General features: G+C 42.5%; 2 protein-coding genes across 21 annotated transcripts in view; one reads left to right on the top strand and one right to left on the bottom strand.

Moving 5' to 3' along the window:
• acacb (acetyl-CoA carboxylase beta) overlaps window positions 1-3,745 on the top strand; it is a 43,743-nt gene extending 39,998 nt beyond the window's left edge. For all 18 annotated transcript variants that reach the window (XM_090190249.1, XM_090190257.1, XM_090190258.1 and 15 more), the window contains one exon: window positions 29-3,745. In XM_090190249.1, coding sequence (XP_090046375.1) covers window positions 29-155 — 127 coding nt within the window. In that variant the 3' untranslated portion in view covers window positions 156-3,745. The remainder of the gene's footprint in view (window positions 1-28) is intronic.
• Window positions 3,736-22,533, bottom strand: LOC110535758 (forkhead box protein N4). 3 transcript variants are annotated; one of them, XM_090190266.1, is made up of 10 exons: window positions 22,406-22,533; window positions 19,126-19,226; window positions 14,951-15,138; window positions 11,039-11,151; window positions 10,807-10,914; window positions 9,792-9,919; window positions 9,475-9,571; window positions 8,831-9,038; window positions 5,234-5,617; window positions 3,736-4,889 (listed from the first exon to the last, which is right to left on the bottom strand). In XM_090190266.1, exons 2-10 carry the CDS (start codon window positions 19,203-19,205, stop codon window positions 4,564-4,566), a joined length of 1,632 nt encoding a protein of 543 aa, XP_090046392.1. In that variant the 5' UTR covers window positions 19,206-19,226; window positions 22,406-22,533; the 3' UTR covers window positions 3,736-4,563. The 3 variants fall into 3 exon arrangements, with proteins under 3 accessions (XP_090046392.1, XP_036791445.1, XP_036791444.1); XM_036935550.2 differs by lacking the exon at window positions 22,406-22,533 and adding an exon at window positions 19,871-20,124 and having other exon boundaries at window positions 3,736-4,820; XM_036935549.2 differs by lacking the exon at window positions 22,406-22,533 and adding an exon at window positions 19,871-20,124.
• Between the last annotated feature and the right edge of the window lie 1,837 nt (window positions 22,534-24,370).

Genomic DNA, 24,370 nt, shown 5'->3' on the forward strand with positions numbered 1-24,370 from the left:
TATGTATGTACTGTGTGTGTTATCCCAGCATTGTGCAGGCCAACCCTGAGGTGACCATGGACTGCATCATCCACATGAGCCAGTCCATCACTCCATCCCAGAGGGCCAAGATCTCCCACCTGCTGGCCACGATGGACGGCACCGCGCCCAGTTAAACTCCAGATCTGAGGCTGAGCTGCCCAATGCCTTACACAGGAAATCCCTGAAGTTCTAGCATAGGGGAGAGAATAGATAAGTAGGTCTGTGGAATGTGGACCCAGGGCAGGGGGACACATGCACTATCTCCCCATCGGTGCCTCCTACTTTCTATTGTTGAGTTGAGACAATAAAGCTAAGGCGCCAAAGAAGCCAAAACGTGTCTAATTCTCAGGGTTAGGGGCTAGTTCGGGCTGCTCATACGCTATAACCATGCAGCACTATACACTACACATGCACTAGATCAAGGGTCCCTGCTTTGGGTAGATTTATTTTTCTTTCCGCGGATGGTCGGGGGGCCGGAACATAGTTATAAATCATTTGTACACTGCAAATTGACCACAAGAATCCAAAACATATATAGTATTTGACAAAAACAGTATAATTTGAAACCTTGATTTCATTGGAATACGATCACTTATGCCTCTCTATTTATGCGTGGGAATACTTGGGAACAGATTCCCTAAATTAAAATCCCTTTTAGCTGATTTCCTAGCGATTTTAGTCTTCTATGTTCAACAAATGAAATATATTTTTTTAAATCTTCAGCTTGGGGTGCCAAATAAAATCGCCCGGGGGTTTCGGTAAGTATTCAGAACCCTTGACTTTTTCCACATTTTGTTACGTTACAGCCTTATTCTAAAATGGATTCATTCGTTTTTTCCCCCTCACCAATCTGCACACACTACCCCATAATGACAAAGCAAAAACAGATTTGGGGATTTTTTTCTAAATTATACAAAAATAAACACTACAAGCTTGGCACACCAGTTTTTTGGGATTTCTCCCATTCTTCTCTGCAGATCCTCTCAAGCTCTGTCAGGTTGGATGGGGAGCGTCGCTGCACAGCTATTTTCAGGTCTCTCCAGAGATGTTTAATCGGGTTCAAGTCCGGGCTCTGGCTGGGCCACTCAAGGACATCCAGAGACTTGTCCCGAAGCCACTCCTGCGTTGTCTTTGCTATATGCTTAGGGTCTTTGCCCTGTTGGAACCTTCACCCCAGTCTGAGAACCTGCTCCAGAGTGCTCAGGACTTCATCAAGGATCTCTCTGTACTTTGCTTCGTTCATCTTTCCCTCGATCCTGACTAGTCTCCCAGTCCCTACCACTGAAAAACATCCTCACGGCATGATGCTGCCACCACCATGCTTTACCGTAGGGATTGTGCCAGGTTTCTTCCAGACGTCACATTTGGCATTCAGGCCAAAGAGTTCAATCTTGGTTTCATCCTTTAGGTGCCTTTTGGCAAACTCCAAGCAGGCTGTCATTTGCCTTGTGCTGAGGAGTGGCTTCCGTCTGGCCACTCTACCATAAAGGCCTGATTGGTGGAGGGTGGTCCTTCTGGAAGGTTCTCCCATCTCCGCAGGGGAACTCTGGAGCTCTGTCAGTGACTCTTGGGTCACCTCCCTGACCAAGGCCTTTCTCCCCTGATTGCTCAGTTTGGCCGGGCGGCCAGCTGTAGGAAGAGTCTTGGTGGTTCCAAACTTCTTCCGTTTAAGAATGATGGCCTCCGTGTTCTTGGGGACCTTCAATTCTGCAGAAATGTTTTGGTACCCTTTCCCATATCTGTGCTTCGACACAATCCTGTCTCGGAGCTCAAGGGACAATTCCTTTGACCTCATGGTTTGGTTTTTACTCTAACATGCACTGTCAACTGTGAGACCTTTTTAAATAGACAGGTGTGCCTTTCCAAATCATGTCCAATCAATTGAATTGACCACAGGTGGACTCCAAGTTGTAGAAACATCTCAAGGATGATCAATGGAAACAGGATGCACCTGAGCTTAATGTTGGGTCTCATAGCAAAATGTCTGAACACTTACGTAAGTAAGGTGTTTTTATATACATTTTCAAAAATGTCTAAAAACCTGTTTTCGCTTTTTCATTGTGTGTAGATTTATTTAATACATATTAGAATAAGACTAACGTAACAAAATGTGGGAAAAGTATTGGGTTCTGAATACTTTCTGAATGCGCTGTACATGGCAACATATTGGTGTGGTATTGTAGTTTTAGCGGTTCAAGAGCAGTGGGGAATCCAAATACTTCCAAATCAAGCATATGGAGCTTTTATGCACATTTTAAAAGTATAAAAGTTATCAAAAAGCTGTAAACAATCAACCTATTCCAGACTGGTCTACACATTTTTAAGTTTGAAAGGTGTTTCTAGTTATAGGCTAAAGTTTTACCATTCTAGTCTATGGCCATTGAAATGCATTGGGAAAGGGCTGTTTTTGGTGTTTGTAGCTTTTACGGTTTTGGCACTACAGGTTCCAGTGGAATAATAATAATTGAAAACATTTTTTTAAGAGTAAACCATTTTCATTAATCACACCTAATTATCAAAAGTACAACCCCCCCGCCCACCTGACACGACAGGCAGGTTAAAGTAAATGGTCGAAGTATTTGAACTCAGGTCTGGTTCCATGTAGTTTTAACATTGCTATGATCAGAGGGAACCACCACTACTCTTTAGCATTTCTGATTCACTTCATCAATAGGATTTGAAAACATGAATTGAATGGATTGGACCATGTGCCTTTTTATCAGTATTCTATCAAGCTTCTCATTGCTAATGCTGTACACTGGCATTTTACAACGGGGGTGACCAGGGTTTTTGCTCTGGTGTGTTGATCATTCTGTTCATATCTGGGAGAATGTGTGCCGACCTTTGAATGTACGCCAGCCAGGGGCCGAACAAAGCCCTCATTTGTGTACCATGTAAAATACTTTATTTTTTATGTGCCAGTGCAAAGACAATACACAAGCCTGTCTGGGGGTTGGGTGATGTGTAGCCTTTACTTCAAGTATGTTCCTAGGCCGTCATTGAAAATAAGAATTTGTTCTTAACTGACTTGCTAGTTTAAATAAAGATAAGATAAAATATTGACTAATTTCAGTGACATTAAATTACATTAAATTAATTTTAATTCATTTCATTTACAGAATCATTTCAGTGACAATGGTCTAGTAGGACAATTTCATTTTTTCCCCCTCATTAATTTAATCAAAAAATGGGATATGTCAGTATTGCCCTTAAGACTAACCTGTACAATTTGAAAGTCAGGTAATATTTTTTAGTTTTTATTAACCAGTGTTTATTTGTGTGCCCTTGAATTTCTTTGCATTATTGTTTTTTTTGACTGAATAACAAATACACCTGAGTCATTTCGTTTGTAATTTTTTGTTGTCAGTGATGGTGTATGCTGGAGTCTGAGTGAATAATCCTATATAAATGCAGGTGGATAAATTCACACCCGTAGTATTTGTATAGTAATAATTTGGAACAAATTGACATTGATATGACTGACTGTGATGTGTGTTTTCATTGTTTTTAATATAATGCTGATTGTTGCTTAAACGCAGGTGAACAGGGGCAGAGAAGGGTATAATGGGTCCCCAAGCCGTTCTGCTGCTGTTGCCTTCATCAAAATACCAGATATCCATTTGAAATTGTCAATAATATATGTAAAATATCTGCCATGTACTTACCCCTTATTAGAGTAATGTATAGTATCTGTAAATAAATGGAATGAATCTGTTTTCAGCAAGTAACTTTTTATTTATCCATTGTGATTTTACAGTACATGTAGCCTGACATCCTCCCAAAAGTTGTGAATAATTCAATGAATATTATGAATTTGGACTTTGACAGATTTTAGCATATTTTCAAATGCTGAAATTTGTCAAATGGTCTACAAATGCTATTATTAGACAGGTTTTGGAATGTATGGATAAATACTGTTTAAGAAACAAGCTTTTCAGTGGAGATCACAGGGATTTAAAACACAAATATACAGTAAACGGTGTTTGATAAATTCCTCCCCTTCTCCAGCTGCCATTTAATAAATAAAACATCACAGTAATACTGCCTAGCACAATACACACAATGGGTAAATAACAGGGAACTAACAGTGCCATGGTAAGGCTTACAAACACAGGAAAGTCAACATTGTACAAAACTGGCAGAGATGGTTCCTGTTGCCTGCTAGGTTTGTGTACGAACAGTGTAGGACAGCTCTGGGGTCTTTGCTTGGCAAAGTTTCCCCCCAGAGACATCACTATATTTTAGTCAATTTCCTCCCGAATTTCCCTTTTCCTCATTGGTTACTCCTATTGTAAAACCACACAGGTAAAAAAGCAATGACTTTGACCAAATCACCCTCCGAGCAGACTTCTTTCTCTCATCTGAAGTAGTGGCTTAGGTATGGCAACACAAGTTGCTCTGTCATCGGGGATAGAGAAAAGCGATGAGGATTCAGGCTTTTCAGTGGAGGATGTGGGGGCTTTTTGGTGCCAGGAGTGGGATTGACAAGTTGTTGTAGCTCTCCCCTTGTGGTTCCACTCTGTGGTGCAGGGGATGTTTTCATTAAAGCAGGGCAGTGATGGGCTTGCTGTTGCCTGGCGTGCCCATGTATTGTGAGGAGAGGGTGTCCAGGGCGGCGTAGGAGGTGTACATGCCCGTCACCTGTAGGTCTGAGAAGGGCATGCTGCCCCCGCTGTAGACTGGAGGGAGGCTGCCCGTCATGGTGCCAATGTCACAGTCAGACAAACGCAGGGGAGAGTTACTGAAGGTGCCCAAAGCCTCCAGGTTAAAGCTGTCGTCTTTCATCTCCCACAGGTTACCTGGGGAAGGAGGTAATCGTGTCACGTCACTGGTCATCACTGCTTCTGAAAGCCAAGAAAATGGCCCAACTGCCATGCAAAGTCACGTTGGTATGCAGATTGTTAAAGGCCCAATGGTGAAAAAGAAACAAATAGCTTTTTTGGCAAGAGCAATTTTATTGGCAGAGGTTTGGAACTCAGGTTGTTCTATTAACCAATTTACTGCCTGGTGATGTCAGGCAGGCCAAAACATCCGGTTTTCAGGTGGTCTTTTCAAACGACTCTTACACTAAAAGGGCATTATCATAATAGAAGAAAATCACAATATTATTCCAACCTCACAGTGTGGAAATCTATATAAATCACATTTTTGATTGCACTGGAGTTTTAAGACGGTATATAATGTTGTTGTGACTAGTACTATAGCTGCCCACCTTGTAGAGCGAAGTCCATGATGCTGGTGTCCAGTGTGTCCACCTCTGCGTTGACCTCACCATGGAGACTGTAGAACTCGTGCGGCTGCTTGCCGGGATGCTGGGTAGCGAGGAGGCTGTTGGAGAGGTCAGGAACGGTGTGGAGGGGGGGCGTTTGGGCAGGGGGGGGGGACACCGGGGCCAGCCTGGCCTGGGCATGGAGCTGGTGGTGCTGGTGCATGGGCAGGCACTGCAGGGACAGGGTGACCATGGGCTGGGGTTGCATCTGGCCCGGGACAGGCAGGGATAGGCCAGATGGACAGATAGGCAGACGGGTCATCCCGGGGTCCATGGGCTTCCGTCTGCAGCTCTCAGGCCGGTCCGTGATCAACCTGTCCAACTCATCTGACAGGGAAAGAGGGAGCAGACCAGTTCAGCGACTGATGACTCCCTTTAAAATGTAAAAAACAAAGCAGATTCTTTCTCTGTGATGCTGCTTATCACAAGGGCTGGCTTACCAGGGCCCAAGAGGCAGCTATTTTTTAAAAATAAATAAAGTAAATATATACAGTATAGATATGTAATATATATTTTAGTATTTTACTACAACCGCCAACCAGAGGAGGATTCAGGAGCCCGCTCTCAATGAGCGTAGACAGTCTGCTGCTCCCTGCTGCTGCTCTGCTAATTGTCAGTTGTCAGATGGGGGGGGGGCATGCCTTGATTGGGTAACTGATTAATAAAAAATGAACTGCATAATAAATTGATGTGACTGGTCAATTGTGTGAGTCGGGGGCTAGGCAAAAGAAAAATACTAATTGCATTTGTTTATCCAACTACAGGAGCCCGCTCTCAATGTTCAAGATGCACCAGAGAGCATCATTTAGCCACAGAGGATCAATAGTTTCTCAAAAATAACAGTGGATTACATTTTAGCACAAGCACATACAATACAGGTAAAATGTCAAAATAAAGGAAAAACCAACATGGTATCTTAAAAGGCCAACACGAGCTGCACCATGGCATAGATTCTACAACTGGACCTAAACCATGCCAGGAAAATGCTTCCCACTCCCACATTTTATTATTTGTATCCCTCATTTACTCAAGTGTTTCATTTACTTTGGCAGTTACTGGTTGCCTGCAGTCGGGAAGGCCACAATTTGGCCAGCATGCGTGCCAAATATATAGCTTGGTGCGTTGTAGCCATAGACATAATCCATAGAAGGGTTTTGGAACTTCTTACCCTGGCAATTTGACTATTAAACTCATGGGTACACTAGCAATGGCTGCCAGTCCTGACTTAAATGGGAACTGCCATCTATGGATTATATTTCTATGGTTGGTTGCTGCTGTCTGTTTTGCAGGAAAAACATACAGTTTGGAAAGCCAATGCCTTTCGCTGAAAAGAGAAGACTAATCTGTCTTTAGAACCAATAGAAGCAATAAAGCCCTACAAAAAGGGCTTTATTACAGGCAGAAATACTTCTCAGTTTCATCAGCTCTCCGGGTGGCTGGTCTCAGACGATCCCGTAAGTGAACAAGCCGGATGTGGAGGTCCTGGGCTGGCGTGGTTACATGTGGTCTGCGGTTGTGAAGCCGGTTGGTCGTACTGCCAAGTTCTCTAAACGACGTTGCCAATTGCACGCTCCCTTAAAACTTGAGACATCTGTGGCATTGTGTTTTGTGACAAAACTACACATTTAAGAGTGATGTTTTATTGTCCAAAGCACAAGATGCACCCGTGTAATGATCATTCTGTTTAATCAGCTTCTTGATATGCTACACCTGTCAGGTGGATGGATTATCTTGGCAAATGAGAAATGCTCACTAACAGGGATGTAAACAAATTTGTGTACAAAATTGTAGAGAAAGAAGCTTTTTGTGAGTATGGAAAATTAATGGGATCTTATATTTCAGCTCATGAAACATGGGACCAACACTTTACATGTTGTGTTTATATTTTTGTTCAGTATATAGTGCCCCATCATGACAAAGCAAAAACAGGTTTTTAAAACTGAAATATTACATTTACATAAGTATTCAGACCCTTTACTCAGTACTCTGTTAAAGCACCTTCGGCAACTATTACAGCTTTGAGTCTTCTTGGGTATGACGCTTGGCACACCTGTATTTGGGGAGTTTCTCCCATTCTTTTCTGCAGATCCTCTCAAGTTCTGCCAGGTTGGATGGGGAGCGTTGCTGCAAAGCTATTTTCAGGTCTCTCCAGAGATGTTCGATCGAGTTCAAGTCCGGGCTCTGGCTGGGCCACTCAAGGACATTCAGAGACTTGTCCGGAAGCCAATCCTGCGTTGTCTTGGCTGTGTGTTGTTGGGTTGTTGTCCTGTTGGAAGGTGAACCCCCACCCCAGTCTGAGGTCCTGAGCACTCTGGAGCAGGTTTTCATCAATGATATCTCTGTACTTTGCTCCATTTATCTCTCCCTCAATCCTGACAAGTCTCCCAGTCCCTGCCACTGAAAAACATCCCCACAGCATGATGCTGCCACCACCATGCATCACCGTAGGGATGGTGCCAGTTTTCCTCCAGATGTGACGCTTGGCATTCAGGCCAAAGAATCAGACCAGAGAATCTTGTTTCTCATGGTCTGAGAATCTTTACAGTAGATGCCTTTTTGGTAAACTCCAAGTGTGTGCCTTTTACTGAGGAGTGGCTTCCGTCTGGCCAATCTACCATATTGGTGGAGTGCTTGGTGGAGTGCTGCTTCCTTCTAGAAGCTTCTCCCATCTCCATAGAGGAACTCTGGAGGTCTGTCAGAGTGACCATCAGGTTCTTGGTCACTTCTCTGACCAAGGCCCTTCTCCCCCAATTGCTCAGTTTGGCTGGGTCGGCCAGCTATAGGAAGAGTCCTTGTGGTTCCAAACTTCTTCCGTTTAAGAATGAGGGAGGCCATTGTGTTCTTGGGGACCTTCAATGCTGCAGACATTTTTTTGTAACCTTCCCCAGATCTGTTTCTCGACTCAGTCCTGTCTCGGAGCTCAAAGGACAATTCCTTCAACCTCATGGCTTGGTTTTTGCTCTGACATGCACGGTCAACTGTGGGACCTTATATAGACAGGTGTGTGCCTTTCCAAATCACGTCCAATCAATTTAATTTACCACAGGTGGAGTCCAATCAATTTGTAGAAACATCTCAAGGATGATCAATGGAAAAAAAGATGCACCTGAGCTCAATTCTAATGTAAGTATCATAGCAAAGGGTCTGAATAGTCATGTAAATAAGGTATTTATGTTTTTATGTTTTATACATTTGCTATAATTGATGTTATTATGGCTTTATTATACGGGTTCTTGTTGTTCTTTAACATCAAATTTACCACGCATCCAATTGCATCTCGGTGCACAGATTTGTTTACCGAAAATGAGGGTGTGACTATGATTTCTTAATCCAGCCCTGTTTATAGCAGTCCACCAAATGTGACAAATGGATAACCTCTTTCGTTTATTCTTGAATTAGAATGTTTTTAAACATTATGCAATGGAAAAGGTTGTCCCTCCCGGTTTCCTCCCGGTTTCCTTCCCTTTTCTTTCATTTTGTGCCTGTTGAACAGGACCCAGGTTATGTGTGAATGGGCCTCAGTTGGTCCTGTGGTCTCACCTGGGTTGGCCATGCTGCGGCGGATGGCTGGGAGGTCCTTACGCTTCCACTTCTGCATCTCCTCCTCCATCTTGTCGATCTTGACCGGGTTCAGGGCCCAGAGGCAGCCCTTACGAGACGACCCACTCGTCTTGTTCTCCACCTTCTCAAAGCACTTGTTTAGCGACAGGTTGTGTCGGACTGAGTTCTTCCATCCGTCTGGTGCTGTCTTCAGGCGGATGAAAACCCAGGAAGAGGAAGGAGACATTTAAACGACTGACTTAGCACAATGCTTACCTAAAATATCTGCTTCCCCAATCCCTATTGAATATTAGGCCAGATTAAGCCTAGTCCTGGACTAAAAAGCATACTCAATGGAGATTCTTTATTGAGCGTGCTTTTTAGTCCATCGCTAGGCTTAATCTGAGTGGGAAACCAGCCCTTTGAGCTGGGGTGTCAATCTCATTCTATGGAGTGCCTAGTGTCTGCAGTTTTTTGGTTTTTCCTTTCAATTAAACCCTAGACAACCAGGTGTGGGGAGTTCCTTACTAATTAGTGACCTTAATTCATAAATCAAGTACAAAGTAGGAGCGAAAATCCGCAGACACTCAGCCCTCTGTGGAATGAGTTTCACACGTGCCTGAGAGGATCCGATCGAGTCATACCTTAAAGTAGGGGAAATGTTCCTTCATGAAGGTGTAGATCTCGCTGACTGGGAGACTGCCTGTCTTGCTGTTCTTCAGAGCCATAGAGATCAAACAGCTGAGGATGGACCGAAGTAGCGAGGCAATAAGTGCATTAGGCTACACATACTGTGGATAATTAGACCAGGTTCGTGTTCACTGGGCATCAAAGGGAAGAAAACTGACTGAAAAAAGGAAAGGACTACCTGAATTTGTCCTTTTCCTTTGTCTGCCCTAATGAACACGACTCAGGCAATACAATAATACTATAATTCCACATGGCCCAGGGGGAAGCTCACCTGTAGGAGTAGATGGGCTTGGGGAAAGTCTTGGGCTGCAGGTCCTGGTTTTGTGGAACCAGGCGCGGCTGTGTGAACAGGCTTTGGTTGTTGAACGAGACATTGCCATAGAGCCCAGCAGGAGTACACTGAGAGGGAGAGAGGGCAATGAGAAATTAGTGAACAATCTAGAAAATCTGTATCGTGTATTATTTTCAACTTATTTCAAAAACATATTTCTTGTTGTTTGAATGAATGGCATCTAAATATCAAACCCTTAATCAGCAGCAGGCGGTAAACTGGTAGAGTAATCTCTAACGAATTACATTACGTTGCTCTAATACCCATGTAATAACCCTGTAATTACTCTAATAACAATACTATATTAACAGGTTTACATTGTAACTTAGTTATCCACTGGACAGCTCTTATAACTATTTTAGTAACACTAAATACTCAAACTATTCTGTGTACAAAATATTAGTCACAGCTTCCTAATATTGAGTTGCACCTCCTCAGAACAGACTCAATTCGTTGGGGCATGGACTCTACAAGGTGTTGAAAGCGTTCCACAGGGATGCTGGCCCATGTTGACTCCGATGCCTCCCACAGTTGTGTCAAGATGTCTGGATGACCTTTGGACCATTCTTGATACACATGGGAAACGGTTGAGCGTGAAGAACCCAGTAGCGTTGCAGTTCTTGACACACTCAAACCGGGGCGCCTGGCACTTTCTACCATACCCCGTTCAAAGACACTTCGCCTTGCCCATTCATCCTCTGTATGGCACACACACACAATCCATGTCTCAATTGTCTCAAGGCTTAAAATCTCCTTCCCTTCATTTACACTGATTGACGTGGATTTAACAGGCGACATCAATAAGGGATCATCATTTTCACTGGGATTCAGCTGATCAGTCTATGTCATGCAAAAAGCAGGTGTTCCTAATGCTTTATACACTCAGTGTATGTAACAATTCATCTCTAATTAACAAACTGCATCCACAGCCCAGTTGCAGGGATGACGTAGTTACCTGGCTAGTCTGGGTCAGAGTGAACACTTGTTGGGGTGTAGGTTGGTAGACAGAGGCAGGGCATTGGTACCCTGGGGAGGGCTGCCCATTCATGGAGAATGGAGACATCTGTGGAGTAGACCGAGGACAAGTTTAGTATATTACGTTTTTCCTGTACTTTATTGTCCTAGAGTATAAGCATTGATTTAAAAAAAATGTGTTGATAAATAATTGGTCGGGAAGCAAAACGTACACTTCCGCTTTGGGCGGTGATGACATTAATTCCCAGGGGGCTGTGCTGCATGTTGCTCTGTAGGTGGATCATGGCTCCCTGTCCCCCTGCCATGGTTATATTGTTCATCTGAGCTGTGAGGAAGGAAGAAGTACAACATCCAGGTCAGTCTCCAATCAATCTCCACACATCGGCCCTGTAGATATATTAAGCAAGACTACCACCCTATTCCTTTCAATAATCAGATCTGTGATTGTTCAAGGAGGATGCATTTGCAAAGCCCATGGCCCTATCAAGATTTAGCACAGGCCCGAGTCTATACCCCCTTATACTTTAACGATTTTATTTGTCTTGCAAGTCTTAGGTTGGCAGTTATAGCTTGTTTCCAACTGTAATGGCTTTGGCTAACTTGTCCATCCGGGCCTAGCTGTACTCCTGAACTATCCAATCAAAGCATATGTGTGTGGATTTGAAATGGCGCTGCCCCACCAACGTGGAGTGTGGGTGCATCTCACATTGAATCTCACATTCAATCTCACATTGAATCCAAGGTCGTGTGTGTTTGTGTGTCTTATCCTGTGTAAATAGCCGGTCTTTTTCGTATATATCTTTTTTTTTGTACTATTTCTTTTATTTATATATTTTTTTGTTTTGAATTTTACTTTTGCTACAACTCCCGTACGGGCTCGGGAGAGACGAAGGCTGAAGGTCATGCGTCCTCCGATACACAACCCAACCAGCCGTACTGCTTCTTAACACAGCGCGCCTCCAACCCGGAAGTCAGCCGCACCAATGTGTCGGAGGCTACACCGTGCACCTGGAGGCTAGCGCGCACTGCGCCCGGCCCGCCACAGGAGTCGCTGGTGCGCGTTGAGACAAGGAGATCCCTACCGACCAATCCCTCCCTAACCCGGACGACGCTAGGCCAATTGTGCGTCGCCCCACGGACCTCCCGGCCGCGGCCGGTTACGACAGAGCCTGGGCGCGAACCCAGGGACTCTGATGGCACAGCTGGCGCTGCAGTACAGCGCCCTTAACCACTGCGCCACCCGGGAGGCCCTTTTTCGTATATATCTTAATCTCACTTTCTATCTACGAACTAAATATACTTTCCTGCAACCCGCCTCACCCAATGTGGTACGGCTCTGCTATTTTTTATTCATTTTAACTGGAACTTCCATCAGGAGCTAGCCAGCTAACTAGCTACGAGTCTTTGTTAGCCACGGCTAGCGGTCTTCACCTTTTTCTCGGTCACCAGCCAGCCTTAGTTCGGACATCACCTGCCAGTCTGCACAGCATGATATCAACCCAGAGCATATCAGACTGCTTCTCTCTACCACATCACTGGATTCCTGCCGCTCTGGATCATTATACCGGATCATCGCAGCTACAGTGCCTTGCGAAAGTATTCGGCCCCCTTGAACTTTGCAACCTTTTGCCACATTTCAGGCTTCAAACATAAAGATATAAAACTGTATTTTTTTGTGAAGAATCAACAACAAGTGGGACACAATCATGAAGTGGAACGACATTTATTGGATATTTCAAACTTTTTTAACAAATCAAAAACAGAAAAATTGGGCGTGCAAAATTATTCAGCCCCCTTAAGTTAATACTTTGTAGCGCCACCTTTTGCTGCGATTACAGCTGTAAGTCGCTTGGGGTATGTCTCTATCAGTTTTGCACATCGAGAGACTGAAATTCTTTCCCATTCCTCCTTGCAAAACAGCTCGAGCTCAGTGAGGTTGGATGGAGAGCATTTGTGAACAGCAGTTTTCAGTTCTTTCCACAGATTCTCGATTGGATTCAGGTCTGGACTTTGACTTGGCCATTCTAACATTCTTCAGCTGCCCATTGCACTAAGACTAGGAAACACTGTCACCACCGATAATAGAGAATTTCAATAAGCATTTTTCTACGGCTGGCTATGCTTCCACCTGGCTACCCCTAACCCGGTCAACAGCTCTGCACCCCCCACAGCAACTTGCCCAAGCCTCCCCCATTTCTCCTCCACACAAGTTCAGATAGCTGAAGTTCTGAAAGAGCTGCAAAATCTGGACCCCTACAAATCAGCCGGGCTAGACAATCTGGACCCTCTCTAAAATTATCCACCGCAATTGTTGCAACCCCTATTACTAGCCTGTTCAACCTCTCTTTCATATCGTTTGAGATCCCTAAAGAAAGCTGCCGCGGTCACCCCTCACTTCAAAGGGGGAGACACTCTAAACCCAAACAGTTACAGACCTATATCTATCCTACCCTGCCTTTCTAAAGTCTTCAAAAGCCAAGTTAACAAACAGATCACCAACCATTTAGAATCTCACCGTACCTTCTCTGCTATGCAATCTGGTTTCCGAGCTGGTCATGGGTGCACCTCAGCCACGCTCAAGGTCCTAAACGATATTAAAATGCCATCGATATTAGACAGTACTGTGCAGCCGTCTTCATTGACCTGGCCAAGGCTTTCGACTCTGTCAATCACTGCATTCTTATCGCCAGACTCAACAGCCTTGGTTTCTCAAATGACTGCCTCGCCTGGTTCACCAACTATTTCTTAGATAGAGTTCAGTGTGTCTAATCGGAGGACCTATTGTCCAGTCCTCTGGCAGTCTCTATGGGGGTGCCACAGGGTTCAATTCTCAGGCCGACTCTTTTCTCTGTATACATCAATGATGTCGCTCTCGCTGCTGGTGATTCTCTGATCCACCTCTACGCAGACGACACCATTCTGTATTCTTCTGGCCCTTTGGACACTGTGTCAACAAACCTACAGATGAGCTTCAACGCCATACAATGCTCCTTCCGTGGCCTCCAACTGCTCTTAAATGCAAGCAAAACTAAATGCATGCTCTTCAACCGTTCGCTGCCCGCACCCGCCCGCCCGTCTCGCATCACTACTCAGGACAGTTCTGACTTAGAATATGTGAACAGCTACAAATACCTAGGTGTCTGGTTAGACTGTAAACTCTCCTTCCAGACTCACATTAAGCATATCCAATCCAAAATTAAATCTAGAATTGGCTTCCTATTTCGCAACAAAGCATCCTTCAATCATGCTGCCAAACATACCCTTGTAAAACTGACTATCCTACCAATCCTTGACTTCAGCGACGTCATTTACAAAATAGCCTCCAACACGCTACTCAGCAAATTGGATATAGTCTATCACAGTGCCATCCGTTCTGTCACCAAAGCCCCATATACCACCCACCACTGCGACCTGTATGCTCTCGTTGGCTGACCCTCGCTTCATATTCGTCGCTAAACCCAATGGCTCCAGGTCATCTATAAGTCTTTGCTAGGTAAAGCCCCGCCTTATCTCAGCTCACTGGTCACCATAGCAGCACCCACCCATAGCACGCGCTCCAGCAGGTATATTTCACTGGTCATCCCCAAAGCCAACTCCTCTTTTGGTCGCTTTTCCTTCCAGTTCTCTGCTGCCAATGACTGGAACGAATTGCAAAAATCACTGAAGCTGGAGTCTTATTTTTCCCTCACTAACTTTAAGCATCAGCTGTCAGACCAGCTTACTGATCATTGCACCTGTACACAGCCCATCTGTAAATAGCCCACCCAACTACCTCATCCCCGTATTGTTATTTATTGTTTTGCTCCTTTGCACCCCAGTATCTCTACTTGCACATTCATATTCTGCACATCTATCACTCCAGTGTTAATTGATACATTTTAATTATTTCGCCACTATGGCTTATTTATTGCCTTACCTCCCTAATCTTACTACATTTGCACACACTGTATACTTTTCTATTGTGTTATTGACCGTACGTTTGTTTATCCCATGTGTAACTCTGTGTTGTTTGTGTCGCACTGCTTTGCTTTATCTTGGCCAGGTTGCAGTTGTAAATGAGAACTTGTTCTCAACTGGCCTACCTGGTTAAATAAAGGTGAAATAAAAAGAATATGAAAATAAACCTGTCTGCTGCTCCAGCAGGCTGGCCCCCAGCCCCTGGGAAGGCCCGTTGAAGTCTCCTTCGCCACCACCGCGACCATCGGCCATCTGCTGAAGCCGGGGAACGTCTACAGAGGTGAGCCACGACAAAGACTGCAGGTCCCCGGGGAGATCCTCCTCGCAGAGCTGGGAGGGGTCTGTGGTCAGAAGTCTGCAGAGGCGGGACACAAGCAACACAACCACTCAGATACACAGCCTAGATTACAACTGTTCATTATATCCAGACCTATGTTCAAATACTAGTTGAAAGCATTGTTGCGATAGAACCAATACCAAAAGTCCCAAAAGTGCAAACTCTTAAACAAATGAGAAAGTAACATTTTAGAAATAGTATTCGAACCCAGGTCTGGTTATATCTAGGGCAAATATAAAATACACTGACTGAACAGCGAGTTATTGTGAAGTAATACATTCAATACTGGAGGGGGAGAAGTGAGAACAAGTCATTATTCAGGAGTATCATTTTATCTGGGATTTACCACAAGTAGATTATAGAGTGCTATTTAATTAGGTAATTACTGCAATAGTAACATTATGGACACTAGCCAAGATTCTCAACATTATTAATCCCTCTTCAAATTTGCTTGTGAACTTCCTCATCAACATTAGACATTTTAATGTTTACTTCCCCAGTTTTGGGAAATACTGTACAAAAAAGTCTAAAATGAATTTCCTTACCAGCGTACAATGAAATGAGTTAGGATTTACTGTATAATTTCTGCTTAATCGGGGCATGGGCCTGCCTCTCAGCTTTTTATCATTATTTTTATTTTTTTTAAGTAGGGCTCTGCGGGAAGAAAAGAGAGGAATCCTCTTGAATCCTCTCCAGTCGTCTTTGCACACACTTACTGTAGAAGACTTCAGTAATTGGGGTCGCTATGACAACACTCACTATTCAGTTTCTTTGTGGGTCTGAACACCGTAGGACCCCAACCCAACCCCAACTGCAAGCAAAATCACCCCTATGTCAGGTGACCACAATCTCCCTCTAACCATTGGCTGAATCATACGTACACAGCGCATGAGATCATTTGAAAACATGGGAGAGCGGCACATGTTGCTCTGTAACAGTTGGCCTTGTCTATTGAAAAGTGATTGTGTCCCAAACGACAAATCTGCCCAGTGGCACGTGGCTCTATTGTTTCCCCCCAGACCCTTCCTTGATTGTCTTTGCCGTTTAAAAAAAAAAACAGTCCCTGCATTAATCTGTTGGAATGACAGCTCTCACACAAGAGACAAGTAGGATGCCATCTGCTTCCCTGTCCCTTTCCAGCCTCTCCCCTCAATGCCCCCCCCCTCCCTCCCTCCCTGCAGAAGGGCAGTAGACAAGGCCCTGGGGGAAGGTGGGGGTGAGGGGTTGGAGGTCAGGCCACACTGCTCACTCAACCTGTCACCTGAATAAATTACATCATTTCACCAGGGCTTTGGACACCTTGACTGCGTGTGCCAGTAAAGGCTTGTGAATAACCGTCTCTTTCAAAGCAGAGAGACAGAAGCTCCTGTGAAACTGTATACCACAGACAACACCTATTTCATCTTGAGCTTTGAAGTATGAGCTTCCTCTACCCCCCCCCCCCCAAAAAAAAAAGACACGTACATCCGCCACGTACATTCTCTCTCTCTCTCTCGCTCTCTCGCTCTCTCGCTCTCTCGCTCCAGCAGAAAAAAACACACCAAAAATATATATAGTTAAGGCTAAATCCAAATTGGTAAAACACATTTTAGAGAGCACTAGTTCCAATGGAAGCATATGCCCAAAATATTATTATTTTGGCCTCAAAGGAGCAATCTGCAGTTGCTACATACATTTTTTGGCTTACAAATGAATAATAATAACAATTGTTTCTTGAAGAATATAACTTAGAAAAATGCCTCTTGAGTTTAGTTCAGTTGTTGTACCCCATCAGAATCCAAAATATAAGCTTGTTTTACTCTGTTTGTAAACATCGTAAATGTAAACAAACACTGTAAAGCCTCAAAGATGCTTGAAAATATAATTTGGATATCTTGGATGATCAATCCTTTCATCAATATCTCTGTTTGTCTATACATTTAAGAGTGGTTATGCATTAAAGAGTGGTTATACATTTAAGAGTGGTTATGCATTAAAGAGTGGTTATACATTTAAGAGTGGTTATACATTTAAGAGTGGTTATACATTTAAGAGTGGTTATACATTTAAGAGTGGTTATACATTAAAGAGTGGTTATACATTAAAGAGTGGTTATACATTTAAGAGTGGTTATACATTTAAGAGTGGTTATACATTTAAGAGTGGTTATACATTTAAGAGTGGTTATACATTAAAGAGTGGTTATACATTTAAGAGTGGTTATACATTAAAGAGTGGTTATACATTTAAGAGTGGTTATACATTTAAGAGTGGTTATACATTAAAGAGTGGTTATACATTTAAGAGTGGTTATACATTTAAGAGTGGTTATACATTAAAGAGTGGTTATACATTAAAGAGTGGTTATACATTTAAGAGTGGTTATACATTTAAGAGTGGTTATACATTAAAGAGTGGTTATACATTAAAGAGTGGTTATACATTTAAGAGTGGTTATACATTAAAGAGTGGTTATACATTTAAGAGTGGTTATACATTTAAGAGTGGTTATACATTTAAGAAGCTTTTTTATTGTTTCAACTCAATGCAACTTCACAGAATTTTTCCACTTACCTTGGCTGTAGTTGGATCCCCAATACAGTTATTGGGATATGTATTTTGTTTAATTTACATAGGTATTTGATAGTTATTGTGTTTTGTCAGTATGCCAATAGCCCCCCCCCCCCCCCCCCCCCCACAATTCTTTCTGAAATAGTCTAAAGCACCTTACAAGCACACCAAGCCAACTCATATTACACAAGTATCCCTCTCTCAAGGACGTCTGACGTTTATGGTGGTTCAATCTACTTTTGAATGTTATAATTGAGATGCATCAAATGCAGACATGACATTGAGATGCATCAAATGCAGACATGACATTGAGATGCATCAAATGCAGACATGACATTGAGATGCATCAAATGCAGACATGACATTGAGATGCATCAAATGCAGACATGACATTGAGATGCATCAAATGCAGACATGACATTGAGATGCATCAAATGCAGACATGACATTGAGATGCATCAAATGCAGACATGACATTGAGATGCATCAAATGCAGACATGACATTGAGATGCATCAAATGCAGACATGACATTGAGATGCATCAAATGCAGACATGATTCATGAATGAGTATTGGGGTGTTTGTAAGGTGTTTTGGACCTTTTTTTTCCAAATGAAAGAGGTACAAAAATCATGTTAGGTTGTGTTTTGAGTAAAACATGAACATCCCTTTAATGATTAGTGGGATTTGAACTAAATATTTCAACTCGATTGGAAACAGTCCTAGCCTATGACTCTTACTTAAACGTGTTAAACGAATGAAAACTATGCAAGGAGGTCCCATTCTTAACGCTTGTCTGAAAATCTCGCAAACATCTCTAGACCCTCCCTCCCTCCCTCCCTCCCTCCCTCCCTCCCACACACTTAACCCACAATAAAGTGGATGTTCAGCGAGGCAAGGCATGTTGGACTATGGTGTCCCCCATCTAGCACCAGTCACACACGTTCAACACTGCAGCTCACCCCGCTCCACCCCCTCCCCCTCTTATTCCCTCCACCTCCTCCTTCTAATTGGGAGCCACTTCTCTGCAGTAGTCACCCGGAGAGCCCCATCTCCCCCTCGGAGCCGGCGGGCCAAGAGGCTCAGTCTCTCCGTGTGCCGACAGCGGGAGTGTTAACAGAGCTGATGGTTTCTGACAGATCCATTCAGACTGAAAATCATTCATTCTAAGGTTGTTGTTTTTTTTTCTCCACTTTTTCATAAGCCCCCTCCCTTCACTGAAAGAGCTGTCCATCTACATTTAGATGAAACATATAGGGATATTTTGGGAAAATATATCTTGGAATTATCCTTATGCCTGAACATTTTGAACCATATTTTCAGTGTTTAAGCGTTGCCAACTTTACAAAATACAAGATGTATCAAAAACCTTATATCGGTGGTTAGGATTTAGTCTGGTTAAAATCATTCAAAGGCTGTCTGTAAAGTAACTGAATGTTATAAATCCAGTCTTACCTGTAGTCTTGTGGAGAGGGATGATGACCTGAATTTTCGAGAATTCCTGACATGCTGGTCGTAATTCTACTTTCTATCATTTCCTGGGATGTTTGATAATGCTGCAACAAGGGAAACAGTGCAACTGCGTAAGACATCTAGGCTACAGTGCTTTCATTTCATTTAGGCCTGGGTCTATTTCTGTTTTCAAAACTGAAACAACAATTTGAATTCCTTTGTTTCCTTGTTTTAGCAACTCATTATATATGTTATTATACTGGCATTTAGATAAATAAAATATTAGCACATCAAACAGACTACTTATGGGGAAAAACAATAATTTTCTATTATTTATTTAATCATACAAGCTACAATGAATGTATATAGAAAACCATCTGAATCGGATTATGACCAGTTAATGATGGGACCTGTAAGCTAATGACAATCATATCATAACACTTTAATATTAACATAGAAAACAACACGTGGGATCTTTTTGGTGTAAAAATGATGGTGTAAATCAATTTATTGATATTGCCAATAATCGCTTTTTATTTCATTTCAGTTCACAAGGCTATTTATTAACTTGATTGCTTAAAAAATATATACTTGATGTGCAATCCCAAAATATCGCCGCGTTTCCCACCCTCACTGACATATCAATTGTCCTCTAATTGAAATGATCCCCTCTCACTCAAAGTCTTAGGCCTACAACTATTTGCTGATAGTCGTTCTCGTAATTCCGAGAAAAAAATGAAAATCTTACCTGTTTAGAATTATCTGCAGCAAATTTGAGCTGGCGATGAGCCCCGTGTAGCCTACTGTATTTTCACTGTGCTGCACTTGTTTCCCAAAAACCGTTTTTAAATTTCCCTCTCTGGAACTGTCCAGCAGACTGTCATGCGCAGTAGGTCTACCCTTGTTGCTCAAGGGGCCTGCTGCCAATGTAACAACTTGTGACAGTCCCGTGGAAGACAGCAAGCACACCATCCACACAGTCTAAACAGATCTGCAGTCTGTGCTTACTTTTTGTATTTAGGCCTATATGCTAGTTCTTCCTTTAATTATTGGGATTGTGCGCAGTTCCTGGATAAACTGTAGATATCGCGCTCAATAGCTGCAGCCACTGAGACTTTATCCAATATTGTTGACAATTGTCATAGTAAGATGACAGATGATAACCTATATGTGTGATACTTTTTGTTGGTCAGCTAAAATAAATTGCTTTGGTTATGACCGATGCGCAGGTGCACTTTAGATGCGTCGCTAGACTACAATAGGCTACAAAACACTTCATCACTCTGCCAAGCCTTAATTGAAAATCAGCACTAACCTGTAAAAAAAAAAAAAAGCACACACACATATATATATATATATATATATATATATATATACTAAGAAGTAAGCGGAATAATTGATCAAGTAAAATGTTATAGCCTATTTTTAGCCTATACAATTTTCCTTCAATAAATTAATGTCGAGTCCATCTCCATAAATTCCTTTTTTTTTTTTAAGTATTCAAAAAAATAGAGACCCTCGACTGTTATGGTGTCTCGCTACTTGTGAGCGTCTAAATGAATGTACATTTTAGGCGAGTGTTTGCAGACAATTGTTTCCCCGCCACTGCACCCGCGTCTTTCTCTGCACAAAAGCGGGAAAAAATAGCCTGGGAGGCGCGCATGGGAGGTAGGAGCCCAGGAAACCTCAAGGCTGGAAAGGTTGACAGTTGTCAGAGGAGATTTGCGCTGGTGAGGTCAACCTGTGTTATGGAACACAGACAGTATTTCGACAAGTCTTCAAGCGACAATAAATAGTAGCAATAGACTCTTATGGGCTATAAGCACCCATAAATAGAGTAAAGACTGTTAAAAGTAGGACAAGTTTTCCTTGTTTAGGCCTATAGGCTACTTTAAAAATATATATATATTTTTTTTTTACTTACCTTATTTTGTGGGTTTACCAGATTTAAAATCTGTTGACCACGTTCACATACACAAATAGAATTGGAAAGACTTCTAAAAGTACAATTCACAACGGGAAATTAACATAAATTCCTCTAAGTCTGTGGGGATAGAGCCAATGACAGTGTCAACCCCATGGGACACCACAGATGGTAAATTGCGCTGTCACAATAGAAACAATCAACGATTACATGCATGAACGTAACGGACAAAATAAGACCATCAAAGACTCTGAACGCTTAGGTCCTAGAGCCTGTGGACTTCCACTGTATTCTTCACAGGGCTTCAGTTAGATTTTTTTTTACCGAGGAACACAAACCCCTTCACTGATTCATGCATGTCTATTGTATTTATAGGGATCTCCCATAGATATGTAAAATTATAATGGTTTATTTATCACTACAGTCTATTTTATAATATTGTTGCTGTTAAGAGAGAGAAACAAATATGTTGACAGAGAAATTATGGGATTGTAACTAAATATTTCGAGTTCTGCTTGTGTGTTTAATACTGTCTGGTGTCCTTTTGACTGTGCCCTTTGCACTCTCAAATGATTTCACAAGTGGTTACATTAGTTAAATTATACTGGTAAACGATTGGAGTGTGTGACATACAGACACTGTCTACAGCCAAGGCAATCAACCAGTGCCCGGTTTCCCAATAGCATTTTAAGGCGAAGTTCATCGTTATCGTTGTTTCCAAAAAAACATTGTTTTTAACGTTGCACTTGAAAACTCTCACAATCTAACGCCTGCCCCAAACCACTCGTAGAATAGCTAAGTGCGTCGTTAAATGTTTTTTTTTGCGTCACTTTTTACACAAAAGTTATCTGCCAAACACAGAATCACAGTGTTTATTCATCTCTGTGACCGCCGATAACTTCACAACTAAGTTCATGTTAAATACACATGTGCCAATGTCTTTGCAATTGTTACAAACAAGCAAATTATATAAATATGCTTAAAATTAAAAACAAGATGATTGCATTACAAGATGAATAGCCTACCTACAGTATAGGCTATAGGTGTATACAGTATATTTCAATGAAATTGAAAAACATTTTCATGCTCTTTGAATTTAGTTTGATTTTGCTATTTGGCTACTGTCAAAGTTTTTGCCTCAATATATTTCCGAATGTGTAGCCTAACGTGCGCAATGATGTGCCAAATATTGATTTAGTGTATTATTATAGGGTAAGTATTAAAATAAGCCGCCTCAACATTTGCAGCAGTAGGTGGTAATATCTCTATAGGAGCTGATCCGTCGTCAGTAGGCCTATTGTGAAACAATTACAATGTTAAGATTTTAATGGAGAAAGCTTTTACAAAAGCAGCACTCACTTTCGATCCTTTAAGTATCGACACATACTGTATGTTCCAACGACGCACGTAGATACCTTCTCCCTGTGTGGTGTTCTGGGAAATGCACGTTACATCTTTGGCCCATGCTTTTCTTTCGATCCTATCAGTATCAACACATGTTCTAACAATGCACTTAGCATCACAAACGTTCTCTCTACGCGCTTGTTTGGGAAACACGTAAACAAGTTCCCTCGTAAATAACGAAGTATCTATCTGGCATGATCATCATAATGTTTAAGTTACATCACAACTGGGAAAGAGGCCTTGGGCCCATATTCATAAAGACTCAGAGCAGACATGCATGGACAGGGGGGACCTGCTCATAGATCAGCTCTCCTGCTCTGAGATGATTTATTAATATGGCCAAGATCACCAGATCCCCCTTAAACAAGTACTGTCACCACTGTTTGCATCAGTCAAGGAAGTCCCAGTAAACGACTCCCTGCGGTTCAGTGAACACAGTGATGACATTCCGCTCTCTCAGGAATAATGGGGGGGAACAACGGGATTCCCTCTCTAAAAGAAGCAACAACCAGTGTTTGGTGGCTCTGTTTTTGTCTTCCACCTAAGTGTTTACCAAAACACCCCTGTCTGTCCTTTGGACACTTCTAATAGGCACCCCAGCCAGAGAGCCAGAGCCAGAGTGTCCCCCGGAATGACACATTACCCAGGGTGACCTCATGGCCAGAAAGAGGAAGCTAGCTGTCAGCAGTGCTTAACCAAAGTGCAGCAGGAGAGTTCAGCATGCAGCCAAAGCCTTTCTGTTCCTGATTAGGCCAGGGTTGACCTGATGGGCTGACCTCAGACTTGGGGTCATTCGGACCAAAGGCCTTGTTGCTTTTGGCAGTTGCTGCCAATTGCTACCTAATAAGAAGTTGGTGGTAAGAACATGGCTTTATTTAATTCAAGGGGTGTTTGAGAAGTGTAGAAGTGACCACTGAACCAACCCATATGGAAGTTTACACATTTGTTGATGTATGGACAGTATCTTAATAATCCTGAACACTCCAGTAGGTCGACATCAGTGTCAGCTCTGACCTTTTAAGGTGAAAAAAGTGAGGGGTGACTGGACATGGTCTCTAGACTCCAGTAGTACACCCAAATAAGCATTTGGGGACAATCAGACAATACAAGATGCCATTCTGACATTATATTCATTCTCCATTATAAAAAAGACAAAAACACCAAAAAGAGTTACAAAAAAGTGACTGCCACTAGTCCATCCATTCTATATTTTATATTCTCTATCTTTTGCGGAGGCAGGTAACCTCATGGTTAGAACCGAAAGGTCGCTGGCTTGAACACCCAAACCGACAAGGTGAAAAATCAGTCGATGTACCAGGGCGCCTTACTACAATGCCTGACCCTGTAAAACAACACATTTCACTGCACCTACCCGGTTTATGTGACAATAAAAACATATATTTTTTTATAGTTCTAAAATGGTCTAGAGAGAGCAAAGATATACTCCTTCAGGACTGTCAATGAAGTTCTCCTGGAGTATGCTCTGGAGGACAGCTAACGACTGCCATAAAGTTTTGACTTTGAACTGCTCTAACACAGGCAGTCATCTGTTAGATTCAGACAGAGAGGAAATAGTCAAAGAGGTTGAACTTCAGGGGTGACTCTCTCAGACAGGCTATTTTATTGATCTATGCCCCATTTAAAGTCCTCTCCTGCAGTTTCAAGCCTTACGGAAACCCTGAAGCCCAAGGCAACAACAACAAAAATAGACTCTTGGACTTACAGTATCTCATCTGGATGACTTAATATCTCATTCGAACAACTTAGTATTTGGTTTGAACGACTTAGTATCTCATTTGAATGACTTAGTAATTTTTGAAAACAGAATTGTTCTTTTGTCTAATAAGGCCTCATTTATTTACGCATCGATGGGGGGATTGTGAGATAAATCTCCTGGTAGACGCTGCACTTCCCAGGAGT

The sequence above is a fragment of the Oncorhynchus mykiss genome, chromosome 11, assembly GCF_057628025.1.
Source record: "Oncorhynchus mykiss isolate SJ-2025 chromosome 11, ASM5762802v1, whole genome shotgun sequence".
Taxonomy (NCBI): domain Eukaryota; kingdom Metazoa; phylum Chordata; class Actinopteri; order Salmoniformes; family Salmonidae; genus Oncorhynchus; species Oncorhynchus mykiss.